This window comes from Petaurus breviceps, unplaced genomic scaffold (assembly GCF_028583685.1).
Source record: "Petaurus breviceps papuanus isolate PSGF00001 unplaced genomic scaffold, PetGlider_PUasm1.0 90731, whole genome shotgun sequence".
NCBI lineage: Eukaryota > Metazoa > Chordata > Mammalia > Diprotodontia > Petauridae > Petaurus > Petaurus breviceps.
In genome coordinates, this window is record NW_027187325.1 from 700,681 (window position 1) to 717,341 (window position 16,661).

The following is a 16,661-nucleotide window of genomic DNA, read 5'->3' on the forward strand; positions in this document are numbered from 1 at the left end:
CCTTGCTTTTGGAGTTCACCACATCCATTCCTGCAATGTTGTTCAGTCATTTTTCAGTTGTGGCTGACTATTTATGACCTCACATTTGAGGTTTTCTTGGCAAAGATACTGGGATGGTTTGCCATTTCCTTCTCCAGCTCATTTTACAGATGAGGAAACTGAGGCAAATAGGGTTAAGTGACCTGCCCAGGGTCACACAGCTAGTAAGCATCTGAGACCAGATTTGAACCCATGAAGATGAGTCTTCCTGATTCCAAGTTCAGTACTCTATCCACTATACTACTTAGTTGCCTCTCCATTCCTGCAAAAGCATCCCTTATTTCCTCTGTCAGAGACAGATTCCCCTATTGGATAATGTGACAATCCTGTGGGCAATGGCTATGAGATGGGGAGAGGGTATTTTGGGAGATGCAGAGCCCTTCTCAAAGAAGGGGAGAAGGGAAGGCAACTGTGGTGAAGAGAGGGAGGACACAGAAAAGATACAGTGAAATCTCAAATCTGAGGACACGTGGGGAATGATGACCCACCTTAAAGTGCTACATAACGTTAGCCATTATAATCTTGGAAGCATTGACTTGTCATACCTTTTCAGTCCGTGTCATAAATATCAGTGGAGGAGGGGATGTTAACAGTGTATGTTGTCTGCACAGGTGTGTGCCTATGTGCTTTTGTACATGTAGATGGTCAGAGAAATATGCGTGTGTCCCCATGTACTCACCCTTTCTCACGTATGTCTAACATGCAAACTGCTTCCTCCTTTTCTGCTGCCAAGTTTGATGCCCCTGGGCCTTTCCAGGAAAATGCCAGCCTGTTGGATCTGGACTTTGATCCCATCCCACCAGTTGCAAGCCCTGTGAAGGCGCCTACGCCCTCTGGTCAGGTTGGTTTTTCTCTTGGCTGCTGTGTCTCCCTGAATCCCAGTTTAGGGATCATGGAAGACCTCCCAGAAGAACCCTCTGGGCTGCTCTTCTGCCTTTACTTGGTACCATGTTTTCCTTTGTTAACTATCTGGTGGAGGGCTCAGGAGTGAATACTCAAGGTGGGATGAAGACAAGCAAGTTTTTACTTTGAAATTTACTGTTAGCATGATTCTGGAATACCCATGAGGAAACAGGCTACCTGCTGCCTGACATGGGGTGAGAGCCTTGGTACATATTACTTGAGATATTTGTTAGACCCAGCCGGTTTGGTAATTTGTTTTTTTTTTTGACTGTGTGTATTTGTTACAAGAGGTTTTTTTTTCTTTTTTCAGGGTGAGAATGAGGGATACAGGGGAGAGGAGGATTTTTGTTCATTGAAAAAATTTTATTTTAAAAAGGAATTTTGCCAGAAATTGAAAAAAAAAACCCAAAACCTTTGTTGGTAATTTGTCTAATTATCCATGATTAGGCATCCCAGTTCATGTGGTTGAATGCAAATTATTTGCAAGTAGATTTTATGCAGCCACAGCTGACTGGGTGATAAGGCCTTTAGGGATGTCCTAGGGGACACCTCTGAATTGGGTGACTTGATCATGTAGGTGGTCAGTCAGTGAGAGGCCATCTCCTTGAATGTGGAGCCAGGTCCCAGATCTTATTGAAGATCATGGGTCCCAATGCCTCAAGCCCTTTGATTCTGCCTTTGGGCCCAGCCTAGCTCAGTTGTGGGCACAATACTGTCGAAGTCGGAATGGGGGGGAGAGGCTTATCTGGGTATAACTAATTAACTGTGTTTGCTGGCCTGCTAAATCTAACTCTCTTTATCACACTTTGACATGCTTAGTCAATTCCATGGGATCTCTGGGAGGTAAGCTTTGTGTCTACCCTTTTCTGATGTCTCCTTATTCCCTTCTCCTTGGCATGAATTCAGTCTCCTCATCATGCTTTCTCCATGTTGGTGCTATTTTCCTGCCTGTTGGCTGTAGCAGGTTTTCATTGCAAAACCTTTCTTGTCTTTCTGTCATTTATGATGCTTACCTGCCTGCCTAGTGTGGTTATCCCCTGGATCCAATTCTCCTGAGGGCTCATCCTTTCTGGTGTCTTTGAGAGAGCATCCAGGGTACCCTCTGGGTGTATGTTGCTATATGTGCTGGTTTATATCCTGATTGGTAGAATGTGTATATCATTCTAAGGAAGGGGTTCTTAACCTTAGGTTCCCTTTGGGGTCCATGGAGAGATATCTGGGAACTTGGACAGGAAAAATAAATTGTATCTTTATTTTTACTAACCTTTGTAATCCTGTGTGTCTCATTTCATACATTTAAAAACATTCTGAGAAGGATGCGATAAGACTTCACCAGAGTGCTAAAGGGGTCTGTAAAACACAAATAGGTTAAGAACTCCTGACCTAAAGATTGTTGAGTCATAGAATGTTAGATATGTAAATGATCATTCAGTCCAGCCACTTCATTTTACAGATGGGGAAACTGAGATCTAGTAAGGGAAATGAATGCTGAAGGACAGCCAGCTAGTTAAAAGGCAGAGCTGAAACTCAGTCCTCTAACAGCTGGCTTAATTTTCTTTTCATTATACTTTGTTGTTTCCAGTCTCTTTTCCCTCCCAACTGGGTAGTCCCTTAGCTGTTTTCCTCCATGTCCTTTTGTGAAGGCAGAGGACAGAGTGAAGACACAGCAAGTTGAAAAGTAACACTTCCTGCATTCATTTCTGGGCTCCTATCTTAGAAATATCAATAGTGTCACAAGCAAAGCCAGGCTCTGTTTTAACAATTATTAAAATTCACCTCTGGAGCCAAAGGTGACAGCAAGGCTGTCAATAAGTTATTCATCAACAAATCTTTGTTGACCCTTATCTGTGAATGACCCAGATGAATAGTAGATAATACGGGGAACGCAGGAGAATACTTGATCCATGTAAGCTGGTTGACATTGGTTCAACAAAACATTTATTAAGCCCTTGCTTTGTTCAAGGCCAGAGCTACAAAGATGAAAAACAACACAGTCCCTGTTCTTAAAGAGTTTACAATCTTTGAAGGGAAATACAACATGTAAACCAATCAGTACACTGAGTATGGGAGTGATGGGAGAAATGGAGAAATTCTAGGCAAAGTGCTCTAGGGAAATTTGAGAGGAAAAGAGGGGAGATCATTTTATCCAGGGGGAATCAGGCAAGGTTAAATGGACAACAAGGTAGTGCCTAAGTCTTGAAGAATTGTGAAAGGTTAGGTTGAGATGGGGGTACCTGTAGGAATGTAGGGAAGTATGTGCTCTTTGCAAACACAGAAGAAGCCTACGCCATGGTTTAAACCATATGTGTAATTGTAATTCAGAGACCAGAAAGATCATGGGAGTTGGCATAGTTAAGGAAACCCTCACAGAGAAAGGGGACTTGAGCTGGGCCTTGAATGATGGTTAGTCTTTCAGCAGAGGGAAGGGTATTCTAGAAAGGCCTGTGAGAAGGCATGGGGCCAGAAATGAGCTTGTCAGCATAGCTGGGGAGGGAGGGGGCAGTAACAGGGAGTTTCCTGGAATGGTCAGAGGTTTGCCCTGGAGAGTAAGTGATGGAGACAGGAGAGTGGTACTGAATCCGAGTTGGAACCCAGGTATGAGTTCTTTCTCTTCTGTCAGGGTGGTCTTTGCAGTCGTTGATAATACTTTATAATTATTATTTTTAAAGAGAAACCATGGAATAGAAAATAGTACCTCTTGAGATAATGCATTAACTGGGTCCTTTTAAGGAGGGCATTTCAGGATCTGTGCAGGACTATGGAAGAAGAGGAAGTAGGTTGGTTAGGCATCACTTTAGTGGGTCAAATGAGGAAATTGGCCTGTTAAAGGGATGAAGAAGGGGGGGTCTACAAGATTTTGCTAAAGTAACTCATCACAAGGGAGTAGGGGGCTTCCATATATTCGCAAATCAGCAGAATGGTGTTCCACCTCTAATCTCACCACTGGCTCCCTGGCATTAGCTCATTAGATCTCTAATTTAGAGACAAACTTGCTGAGATGATAGATAGCTTTGTCCACAGACCATGGACAGTGAGCCTCAGTCAGTGAACTGTCATTATTTAGCTCTCACTTTGGAGAGAGTATAGACAGTCAATGATATTTATCAAGCTTTTGTTATGTGCCAAGTCTTGGGGATAAAAAAATGGCAAAAACAGTCTTCAACTCTATCCCTCCATCAGGCTTGTCTGTAGGTCCAGATGCTGACTCCTGGATTCTGTGTGCCTCTGTGTTCCCCCTCCCACCCTGTCTCTCTAGGCCATTGCTCATGTCTGTTTTCTCTTATCTTCTTATGCCCTGACCACTACTTCCTTCCCTCGCCTCTCCTATTCCCTTTTCTCTTCTTCCTCCCCTTCTGTCCATGCCTATCCCTAGGCTGCAGAGAGTCAAGCTGGCAGCCTGCAGTCTGTGGAGCAGGGCCCTGCTGATAGCGCCACCGAAGAGGGCGCATTTCCCGTGGTCTGGCCCAGCCAGACCTCAGAACCTGGGCCAGCCCAAGTAAGTGCCCCACCCCACTTCCCAACTTGTCCCTGCACTCCAGGGAGAAGGAGAAGCTGGAACATTTATATTAAGGAGAGCTAAGGACTTCTGAAAAGGCACTCATTCACTATTATACTAGGGTTAGGTGGAGACCTGCCCAGAGGCAGGGGCCTGTGGGAGCTAGGTGGTTCTCAAGTTCTGACGGTAGGCCTAAGTCACTTGCCATCTCTCCCCAGCTTGTTTAATGCCTTTAACATAACAGTACTCACTTTCTGTTCCTGGTTGGAATGAATTACTTCCTAACCATCCTTCTAGGGCCTTATCCAAAGGAGCTGGGCAAGGGGGGCAGCAGGAGAGATACCACGAAGTGGTCTGCAGACCAAGGGCACAAGAGGAGCTCGAGTTCTGTTTAGGACCTGGGGTTCTATCATTCATTCTTCTGAGGTCTCTGTAGTAACATAATTTTCACCCGCATGTTGCCTGAAGTTTTTCAAAGCACTTTGACATCCATAATTTCATTTGATTCCATAATGACTCTCTGAGGTAGGTTAACCAAGGCTTAAACTACCCTTTGATGAATGAAGAAACTAAGATCCATTGAGTTCATGAGGTGACTTTGCCTGGGATCACATGGAGAGAATGATTGAGCCAGTCTTTGGCTCTGGGTCTGTGCTCTTTTACTGTAGAAGAATCATCCCTATAGCCTGTGGTTTTAAAGTGTGAATTCTGGAGGGACTAGGGCAATCAAGGAAGAGGGGAGAGTGAGAAGGTTCTAAGAAGCATGAATTGTACAGAGGCTACACACTGGTAAAGAAGGGGGGTGGAGATGGCTGCCATTTTTGGGGGTGTATTGCTGGTGAAAGGGAATTATATGCTGATTCTGGCTTGATCTGTTCTTCCTTGGGTGGGGAGAAGATGATGCCTATTCCTATACTTTGGGGTCAAGCCAGGATCTGACCTGGCTCTGGGATTTATGTTGCAGCCAGGAGATGTGACAGAGGCTGGCGGGACGAAACCAGTGGCAGTAGCTGAAGAAGCCAATGAGACGGCGGCAAGTGACGGGGCCTCTGTAAGACCACAGGGAAGACAGACTGTTTTCCTGTCTATTTCTGGCTTTTTCTCTTTGCTTCTGTCTCTGTCTTTCTTTTCCCAACCCCACCCTGGTGTGTGAATATTTAAGGCTTAACCCCAGTCCAGTGCTTTGATCCCTTTGCCCCATAAGCTGGACCCACACACCAGTGCCAGTGAGGATCCTGGATGGGCCGGCCTGTGACCCTCACTGACCGCCAAGGTGGACTCTAGGACTGTGGGGCAACTGTCTTCTGCTACCCTTGCCTCAGCATCCCAGCTAGCCTTCCACAACAACTCCCTGACCCTGTCTTCTCTTCCTTTCTTAGAGCTCCCTGCCTGCTGTGGTGGTCGAGACCTTCCCAGCCACTGTGAATGGAACTGTGGAGGGGAGTGCTCCCTCCAAGAGGTCTGACCTGCCCCCGGGATTCCTGTTCAAGGTAAGAGAGGGAGGAAGGAAGAAGCCACTTTCTCTCCTAACTGCCTCTTGTAGGAAGGGACCAGCTTTTTTGAGGAAAACCTCTCCATTTGGGTGAAGAGGGTAGTTATAGAACATCTGGCATTATTGATGGCATTCTACATTCTCCACTAGTTCCCCAGGAAGGGATTACCTTCGCAGCGGAAAAACTATTAGAATCTCTTAGTAAACAGCCAATGGAGACTTGTACTGGGTTGAATCTCACTTAACAAAATAATCAATCAATAAACATTTTTTAAGCGCCTCCTGTGTGCCTGGCCAGGTTAAGTGCTGGGAATACAAAAAGAGACAAAAGACAGTCCCTGTCCTCAAGAAGCTTCCAATCTGGTGGGGGAGACAATGTGCAAACATCCATAAAGCAAATTCTATACCAGAAATAACTGAAGGAAGGCCCTAGAATCAAGGGGTTGGAAAAGGTTTCCTTCCCATAGAAGATGGGATTTTAGTTGGCACCTTCAAGCTAGGGGAGTCAGTAAGTGGAGACATGATTATCAAGCAGGTTCAGTGAACCATAAAGGGGTTAATGTTTGGTGAGGTCTTGTAAGCCCGTGGTTTTTCAAGGAAATTTCTTTTTCAATACAAACATGCAAATCTGTTTTTAAAAAATGACTTTAATAAATCGAGATGATTTTCAGCAAGTCTAAACATATGGACACAGATACTCCTGCATAAAGATTGAATTAGATAATTAACCCAAGGATTAGACAGTCTGCAAGTTTCCTTCTGGCTTAGCTCTAAAGCCTGTGGATTATGAAGCCTCTCTCCTGGGGCCCCAGTGGGCTTACCACATAGTTGTGTATGTGGCAAGGGAGATAGAGATGCAGCTTTTGGTACACAGCCATTGAAATGGATGGACATCTTTTTTAGAGTACTGCCATCTCCTAAGAAAGACTCTTTTGAGTGTTGGAGGTAAAAATACACATACATGTCTCATATCCTCTATTTTCCAAGTTCTAGATTTGACTGTTTTAGGAGGTACTGTCTTTAAAATGGGATGGGTCATTTTTTTTTTCTTTTTCCACCTAATAATATTTTATTTTATTTTTTCATATAATATTTTCCACATAATAATATTTAATTTTTCAATTACATGTAAATGTAATTGTTTCCACTTTTATAAGAGTTTGAGTTCCACTTTTTTTCTCCCTTCCTCCCCTCCCTGCTCCCCAATCTGATATAGGCCATACATACACAGTGATATTAAACATATATCCACATTAGTCATGTTGTGAAAGAAGAATTAGAACAAAAAAGAAAAAGCAGGAGTAAGAAAAAACAAAAAAACAAAAAAGAGAAAATAGTATGCTGCAATCTGCATTCAGACTCTAGTTCTTTCTCTGGATGTGGATAGCATTTTGATAGGTTGGTTTTGAACTGAGAAAGTCCTGCCCTGTTATCCAGAGAAAGTCAGTTCTTCAAATCCAGGCACAAGACCCCTTGCTGCTCCTGTTTTACAAAAGAAAAAAGAACAAAAAATAATTATAACACAACACAAGAGAATGTATAGGCAAGTGTTTGGTTTTGAAGTGATTACAAATAATTAAAAGTCCCCCCAACTCAAACCCTTATGTTTGCGCTGTCCCACTCTATAGTCTGCAAAGGTCACCCATGGTCTTCCTCTCCATGGCAGGTCCAGGCACAGCATGATTACACAGCCACTGACAGTGACGAGCTGCAGCTGAAGGCTGGGGATGTGGTGCTGGTGATTCCCTTTGAGAACCCAGAGGAGCAGGTGAGATGCTCAGGGATCCAGCCTCGCACAGCCGCCCTCGGAGGCTGGTGCCCACAAGGGGCCTCCCTTCCTGGGGGAGAAGTCCCCCTCTCCCCTCCTTCCTCCCCCTCCCTGGCACTGTGGGTTCTTGCCCTCCCCCTGGACTGGACGAACTGGCCACCTTTGATTCTTCCTCCATTTCTCCTCTTTTCTTTCTATTATCCTTCCTTTCTGCTTTTTTGTTCTTCCTTCCCTCCTTCCTTTCTTTTCTGTCCACAATTTCTTCTCTCGGCTTTCATTATACACCCAGTGCCTGGTGCATAGTAGGGAGCTTCAGAAGTACTTGCTGATTGTCCTTCATTTCCCCCTCTATAGGTTTCCCACAACTACTCTTTTTTTTTTTTTTGGCTTTTTGGAGGGCAATTGGGGTTAAGTGACTTGCCGAAAGTCCCACGGCTAGTTAGTGTGTTAAGTGTTTTGAACTCAGGTCCTCCTGACTTCAGGGCCGGTGCTCTATTCACTGTGCCACCTAGCTGCCCCACAACTACTCTTTTCTTACTGCTGTTCTCACTCTTTCTCTTTTCTTTTCTGTTTCTCCTTCCTCCCTCCCTCTCTCCTTCACACACTTTTCTTATTCTTATTCCTGTCTCTCTGTGTCTCCTTCCTCTCCTCTTCACTCCCTCCCCCTTCTTCCCTGTCCTTCTTCCTCTCTGTCCTTCTCCTCTGTCTCTCTCTGCCTCTTCTTTCATCTTTTCTGTCTCTGTTTTTCTCTGTTTCTCTTTCCCTTCTTTCTTCTCCCTCCTTCTCCTTTCCTCCTCTCTCTGTGTCTCTCTCTGCCGTATCCTCTTCTTTCTCTTTTACCCCAAATTCTCATTCTAGGTAAATGAAATTAACTTGACAACCTTACGTAGGCATCAGACCACCCACCACCAAATTTGATTACCACCAGGACCTGTGAAAGGAGAAAAAAAAAGGCAGCAGGAATCCCAAGAAGGCTTGCATTGCTAGAAAGATACTTTGTCAAAGGACCTAGGTTCAAATGCTGGTTTTCCCATTTCCTCGTTCTTGCACCCCTTCTTTTTCCCTATTGCCCTAGTCCTCCCTCTCTTGGGCAGTTAAATGAGGGGGTTGATAGCCAAGGTCCCTTTCTAATTCTGAACTTCTGTGACTACAATTTCTCTCTCTTTCCTTTCCCTATTTTGTTTTTTTCTCTTTCTACCCCATCCTTCCTGTCTTCCCATGCCTCTCCTTTCCCTCTGTACTCCACTCTACCTTTCTCTGTTGCCTATTTTTTTAACTTTCTCTTTCCCCAGCTTCCCCATCCCTTCCCCCCCACCTTTTACCTTCTCCATCTCCTCCCCTCTCTCCCTTTCTTTCTCTTTTCTCTTTATAGAATCATAGAATCTTATAGATGAGAAAGGCCACCTAAATGAAGGGGTATGTGACACCAGCACAGCAAAGGGGGACTTAGAGATTTGACGAGGAACTTTGATGCCTGGTAGATAAATATGCCTGAATAGAGTTAGGGTGATGACCCGAAATGTTACAGCCAGTCCTGTGAGTGAAGGGTATAAATCAGGTTAAGTCAGTGTATACAAGTAATGCTGCTAAGGCTTGTGATTATATGCAGAAGCTTAGGGCCTTAGAGGGTGTGTGTGTGTGTGTGTGTGTGTGTGTGTGTGTGTGTGAGAGAGAGAGAGAGAGAGAGAGAGAGAGAGAGAGAGAGAGAGTGTGTGTGTGTGTGTGTGAGAGAGAGAGAGAGAGAGAGAGTGTGTGTGTGTGTGTGTGTGAGTGAGTTTGGGGGTTCAGAGGAATGTCATTTGTCTCTATTGTAAATCCAAAGGGTGCTTCCTCTGTGCACGCTCCCTTGGGGAGATAAGGTTCCAGGAAGTCTACTCATTATGTCTTTTTGCAGTTATGAGAGGAAGAGGAGTACTGAGCAATGGTAGCAATAGGAAACACTAGTGAGGAAAAGAATTACTTTCCCAGTATGGCTACTGTTGGCATAGTCTTCCAAATAGCCCCAATAGAGGAATGAAGGCCTGTGCTTCCTACCGACTTCCTACCCACCCATGAAATCTCTTCTGCACTTTCTCTCCTTAAAAATCCCCAGTGACAAAGATCTTACCACCTCACAAACCAGCCCATTCTATTTTTTGGATAGCTCTTAATTGTTTTACAGTTTCTTTCCCCTAATATATAGCTGAAACCTAGCTTCCTGCACCTTCTGTCCACCGATCCTAATTTCCTAATTCTGCATTTTGGAACTGTCAAAAATAAGTCTCTTCTTCATGATGGTACTTTAGATATTTAAAGATAGTCATCATCAGGGCAGCTTGGTATAGTAGATAAGGAGTTGGCCTTGAAACCTGGAGGGTAGGGGTTCAAGTCTAGCCTCTGACACGTGAATGTGTGAGCTTGGGCAATAACTTAAGTTCTCAGTGCTCTAGGTAGTGCTCTCCCCCAAGTAGGAGAGAAGGCGCCAGCCTGCATTGGAAGTGAGCTTCCTTATCCAGCCAGTAAAACCATCTTTTTCTTCTCTATCCTATCACACCCACCCTCCCTCCTTAACTCTTCTTTGAGCAAAATCATCATTTCCTAATGAGGTGAGGCCAGGACCCTTCTATCTTGATTTCCCTTTAAAGTACATCCTAGCACACCTGTCTGTCTCTGAACAAAACTCTTCTTATCAGGGTCTGTCTTAAAATGTGGTGTCCCCCTCTCCCACTCTGCACTGGAGACCTGGAGGACTGTGGGTGTGGAACCTTGTATGCAGTGTACTACTTGTGTTCAATTCTGGCTGCATCATGGGAAGAATATGGGTTAGTGGGAGAGTGTCCAGAGTGGGTCAAATGGGATGGTGAATAATCTTGAGTCTGTGCCATATGAGCATCGGTTAGGCAGCTATGTGGGAATTAGCATAGCTTTCTTCAGGTACTTAAAAGGGCTACCATGTAGAATTTGCATTAGATTTTTTTCCTGCTTGGTCTCAGAAGGCAGACCTGGGAGAATGAGTGAAAACTTCGAAGAAGTAATTTAGACTTAATTATTAGGGCTAGCTGCCTAGAAGGGAGCAAGTTTCACCTTATCAGACATCTTGAGGCAAAGACTGTATGGCCATCTGGCCATCTTGTAGTGGAGATTCATTTTCAGGTATGGGTTAGATCAGATCACTGCCGAGGTCCCTTCCAACTCCAAAATGCTTTGCTTCTGAGAAGCAAAGGAACTTGCTTGTGGGCAAGTAGGTAGCCAGCTCCCTTGGTGGTCTAATTTGACGGAACACCAACTTAAAAATCTCTCCCTCTGGTCAGATGAAGTGTTTTAAAGACCAGGATTTAGAGTTTATTCTTTCCTTTCCAATGTCGCCTCTTGGAGGAAGGGGCGACACATAAAACAATTATCAGTTATTAACACTTCAGTGTGAAGTGATGGCAGTCTTTTCTAGTGTGATGTTTGGAAGTGGTTGGGGTAGGGTGGTAGTGTATGAGAAAGCTAATTAGAGTATAGAGTTTTAGTGAGATATTTGGGTCGAGGTTTGAGATGAACACTGGGTGCTGAGGACACCAGGAGAAACTTTTGCCAGAAGATGGTCCTGCTGGGATAAAATGAAGAAATCATTATTGAGCATGTATCATTTTGCAGGGTACCTAGAGGAATCAAAAAGGCACAAGACATATGTTACATTTACAATTACATACAATTACATGCTAAAAACAAATTTTCACATTCCTTTAAAAAATTTTTGAGTTCCAAAGCAATTTGCTTTGAATTATACATGTGCAGTCATGCAAAACATTTTTTCATATTAACCATATTGCAAAAGAAAACAGACCAAAAAACTGAAGAAAAATAAAGTGAAAAAACTATGCTTTAATCTGCATTTAGACTCCATCAGTTCTTTCTCTGGAGGTGGATAGTATTTTTCAACATTAAGTCCTTTGGAATTGTCTTGGATCATTGTAGTGCTGAGAATAGCTACGTCATTCATAGTTGATCATTGTACAATATTACTCTGTACAATATTCTTCTGGTTCCGCTCACTTTGCTTCAGTTCATGTGAGTCTTCCTAGGTTTTTCTGAATGCATCCAACTCATCATTTCTCATAGCACAATAGTATTCCATCACAGTCACATACCACAACTTGTTCAGCCATTTCCCAATTGATGGACATCCCTTCAATTTCAAATTCTTTGTCACCACAAAAATAGCTGCTACAAATATTTTTGTATATATAAAGTCCTTTTCCTTTTTATGTCGATCTCTTTGGGCTGTAGACCTAATAGTGGTACTTCTGGGTCAAAGGGTATGCACAGTTTTATAACCCTTTGGATATAATTCCAAATTGCTCTCCAGAACCGTTAGATCAATTCATCACTTTACCAACTGTGCATTAGTGTTCTAATTTTTCTACATACTCTCTAGCATTTGTCATTTTTTGTTGTATCAGTCAATCTGCTAGATGTAAGTTGTAACTCTGAGTTGTTTTAATTTGTATTTCTATTACCAAAAGTGAGTGAGTGTTTTCCATACGACTATAGATGGTTTGATGTCTTAATCTGAAAACTACCTGTTCATATCCTTCGACCTTTTATCAGTTGGGGAATGACTTGCATTCTTATAAATTTGACTCAGTTTTCTACGTGTTTGAGAAATGAGGCTTTCATCAGAGAAACTTGCTGTCGATTTTTTCTTCCAGGTTCCTGCTTTCCTTATAATCTTGGTTACATTGGTTTTGTTTGTGCAAAATCTTTTTAAATTTAATATGATCAAAATTATCGATGCTCTCTATCTCTTGTTTGGTCACAAATTCTTCCCTTATCCATAGATCTGACAGGTAAAATATTCCACAAAAATCCCCTAATTTGCTTATGATATCACCCTTTATGTCTAAATCATGTACCCATTTTGACCTTATCTCAGTATACAGTATGAGATAATTGGTCTGTACCTAATTTCTGCCAAACTGCTTTCTAGTTTTCCCAGCATTCTTTGTCAAATAGTGAGTTCTTGTCCCCAAAGCTTGGATTTTGCATTTATCACATGCAAAATTCTGTGGTCATTTACTACTATGTATTGTGTACTTAATTTATTCTGCTGATCTACCACTCTGTTTCTTAACCAGTACTAGATTATTTTAATGATTACTCTGCTATGAGTACAGTTTGAGATCTGCTACTGCTAAACCACCTTCCTTCACATTTTTTTCATTGATTCCCTTGATATTCTTGACCCTTTTTTTCTTCCATATGAATTTTGTTATCATTATTTCTCACTCTGCAAAATAATTATTTTTGGTAGTTTGATTGGTATGGCACTGAATGAGTAAATTAATTTAGGTAGAATTGTCATTTTTATTATATTGGTCTGGCCTACCCATAAGCAGCTAATATTTCTCCAGTTGTTTAGATCTGACTTCATTTGTGTGAAAAGTATTTTGTAATTGTGTTCATAATAGTATTCTCTTCATAATAGTATTCTCTTTATGACCTCAGGTTTGCTCGTCAAGAGAAGAGAAGGGTAAACATTAATAATAATATGAATAAGGGGGTGGCTAGGTGGCTCAGTGAATAGAGCACTGGCCCTGGAGTCAGGATAACCTGAGTTCAAATCCGGCCTCAGACATTTAACACAAAAACTAGCCATGTGACCTTGGGCAAGTCACTTAACTCCAACTACCCTCCAAAAAGAAAAAAAAATGAATATAAGAGAAACAGTTCAATAGAATAAAAGAAATATATTATAAACTATATATGATAAGAGCCACAGAACAGAGCAGTGAGTAAGTACCCTATTATGTGCTGTTAGCCACATTTATACAAAGACAGAAACAAAATTAGTCAGAAGAAGACATCATCTGGGGATGAAACAATCAGGGAAGTCTTCCTGGAAATGGTGGGATTTAAATTAGGCCTTGAAAAATAGGTCAGATTTGCCTAAGTAGTGGTGGTAGAGGGAGTGAAGTCTTCCCAAAAGCCAAAAAAGGAATTAGAGCTGGGGAGAATCTCTGGGCCCCCTGCCCTAGGACCCAAGGCACTTTTAAATACCCTTGCTTCTCTTCTAGGATGAAGGCTGGCTGATGGGTGTGAAGGAGAGTGACTGGCACCAGCATAAGGAGCTGGAGAAGTGCCGAGGCGTTTTTCCTGAGAACTTCACGGAGAAAGTCCAGTGAGAGCTGGAGCTATCACTCTTCTTTCAAGGGGAGTGAAACCACCTTTCCCCCATCCCCCCCTAAAAATGTGTCTTTCTGGTTTTTTTCTTTTTTTTTCTGTTGGGGAAAAAATAGGAAGAAAAACGAGGAGAAAGAAGAGGAAGCACAGAAGCCGCAAAACATAATGGATGACAGCCAAAATTTGAATTTGTCAGAATGATGTTTTAAAAGTGTTATTTTGCAGCTGATGTATCCCTGTAGTTGAGTTCCAGGACTGAGATACCCCTGCTCAGTTCTCAGTAGCATGTGAGCCTTGATCAGGGAACACCCACCTGGATGGGAGAGTGACCTTGTTGGAGACAAACAACAGGGCGATACCCAAACCATTATGCTTACCAGCCACTGTGGCCCATCCCAGGGTGAACACCATGCACCCATTTCCCCAGCAGCTGCTGTTGGCATGGGTGTTTACAGGCAGCCCCTCCTCTAATCTTGGCTCCAAAAATCCTTCTCCAACCCCACTGACCAGGACATCTGTTGTGCTGTTTGACAATAAACCTAGTGTACAGTGTTTAAAGAAAACAAAACAGAACAAAAATGCCAACATAAAACTACAAGAAAAAAATCAAACCAACTAAACCAAAAATAAATTGTGTGTTTCTTTTTTCTCCTGTTCCCCCCCCCCTGCCCCCGAAGTATAAGCCGACTGTGATTTGGGATTTTATACTGTGATGAAGGAAAAACTAAAGCAAGCTGAGTTAGAACCTGCATTTAATCAGAGGGAAACCTCATTCGTCCCTTCTGAAGCTTGACACCTTGAGGTTTTCCCTCTGAGTGGGGACAAATTAATGTGAAAGTGACCGCTGGTCAGTGGTTCAAGAAAAGGAGGAGAAAATGTGCTGAGGAAAAGGAGGCAAAAGTGGAGATGGAGGCAGCCTGTTTTCTTAACATTATAGCCTTTCAAAATCATACCTTTTTATTAGTAGGAGAGTGCAGCCCTTCGGGAACTCAGATCTGCCCTTTATTTGTTGTTCTTGAATGGGGTTGGTTTTTTTCCCATGGAGAATTCTGCAGACTGGCCCATATTAGAGCTACCTTCCTGGCCCTTTTGTTGGCTAGGGTCAGAGCTGTATGAACTCTTTTAAACCCTATTTAATATTGGTGCATGACATTCTTATCCTGTGGTTAGTTGGGGGGAGAGGTCTGAGAAGGGGAGGGTGACTCTGTGAAGAGGTGAAAGGTGTGAAAATTCAGGCATTCCCATTTCTCCATGGCTTTGCTGTGGCTTCTGCAGGAGGGAAAGAGGTTGTGTTGGTCAAAACTAAGGATACTTGAACACGGATGCAAGCTAACCAGTACCACCTCTCCCTCCTGTTCTCTCCTAGTTTCCCTCTCCCTCTCTCCCCCTCATTCTCTTTCCTTTTGATGTAAACTCTTGGGAAAACTCCATTTAGAACAGGTGGGGGCTCCATGCTCAGGCTTCAGCCAGTCTGAACAAAGTTTGCCTACACGGGCAGAAACAGCTCCCAGGGGCTGCTGGTGTAGCTGTTATCATTGCTCGTATGGTGAATTGGGGTGTTAGAATGGAATGGGGAGATCTAGGAGCCAGCTTTGTGTTCTAGGGTAGGTTGATTTCACTTGAAAGGATCATCTTCTGCATTTTGCTCAGTGTTTTATTTTTAAAATGGAAAACAAAGCAAAACAAAAAAACCAGTACTCCATTGTCGTGTGTGTGTGCGTGCCTGTGTGTGTGTCTCATCTTTCTTTTCTACCTGTTCATGGATGGCCGTCATAGCTTGCCTCTAGCTGGAACAGCTTGTCACGATTCTAGTATCCAGCAGTAAGGCAGCCTTGCAAATAGCCACCCCTCCCTCCCCCCAACTTGCCCAGGGACAAAGGCCAGCAAACAGTCAGTGCAACTTCTTTGGGTAGTGTTCCCCAGGGTTCTCCTCAGGGAGGGTGGGCTGGGAAAACTCTATGGGCGGCTGGTTTGGGTACTTTATCTGCAAGGCTGGCTTAGTTATGTGATGGTCATTCCTTAAGAATGTTACAGTGTGTTTGACTGCCTTGTTAGCTGAAAAAAAGTAGTGATGTTAGTTTCTCTTTTGGAAAATCTGAACAATGTAATGATTGATCCATGTGAAACTCTATTTTTATGCGTTTGTAAACCTGGTTGAATCTTCTCAGAGCAATGTTTTAAAATATATATCTACATAAATATATAACAGAGTAAAAGCAAGTGAATTGGGTTAATGCCAGAATCTTAGCTTAAATTTGTTTATTTTTATGCAAAACTTGTGGCCTTTTTTTTTTTTTTAAGGCAGCAGGATTATAGTTTCATCCTCTGAGTTGTCTCCTGGGGTTATTTGTTTGGTTGGTGCTTCAGCAAATCTTTGTGTAGCTCATATAGCTGTAGACAGTCAAACAGAGAGACCCTTGTTGGGGAGTGGGGTGGGGGAAATGGTTTTGTTTTTGTTTTTTTTTTAAATTTTAAGTTATCTCCAGAATGGAAACCAAATAATCAGATTTCTTTCATTCAATAAACATTGAGTTCCTCTTCTGTGCCTAGACCTGTGGTGGATATAAAAGACAAAATCTGGCCTCTCTTAGAAAGGCCCAGCAGGGGGACATATTTATGAACAGCACACAGATACCTGCAACAAAGGACCATCGGTGAGTTATTGAGGAATTGAGATAAGAGCTGAAAGGTGGGAGAAGTCGCTTCCCACTGGGCTTTCCCTTCAGTGCTATGGGTCCTTGGGTCTGTAAAAAAGGAAACCCCCCCCCCCATACCATTTTCTGCTGGATCATATTCTCACACCTAAGAGCTGCCGG

At 43.0% G+C, this 16,661-nt stretch overlaps 1 protein-coding gene across 16 annotated transcripts in view; it reads left to right on the plus strand.

Moving 5' to 3' along the window:
- Positions 1 to 16,386, plus strand: part of BIN1 (bridging integrator 1) — a 135,396-nt gene extending 119,010 nt beyond the window's left edge. For 8 of the 16 annotated variants that reach the window (XM_069066871.1, XM_069066873.1, XM_069066876.1 and 5 more), the window contains 4 exons: positions 5,403 to 5,489; positions 5,818 to 5,928; positions 7,597 to 7,698; positions 13,740 to 16,386. In XM_069066871.1, coding sequence (XP_068922972.1) covers positions 5,403 to 5,489; positions 5,818 to 5,928; positions 7,597 to 7,698; positions 13,740 to 13,847 — 408 coding nt within the window. In that variant the 3' untranslated portion in view covers positions 13,848 to 16,386. Of the gene's footprint in view, positions 1 to 772; positions 881 to 1,761; positions 1,786 to 4,315; positions 4,439 to 5,402; positions 5,490 to 5,817; positions 5,929 to 7,596; positions 7,699 to 13,739 lie in introns of all 16 variants that reach the window. The other 8 variants (XM_069066868.1, XM_069066869.1, XM_069066870.1 and 5 more) reach the window with 3 other exon arrangements.
- The last annotated feature ends 275 nt before the right edge of the window (positions 16,387 to 16,661 follow it).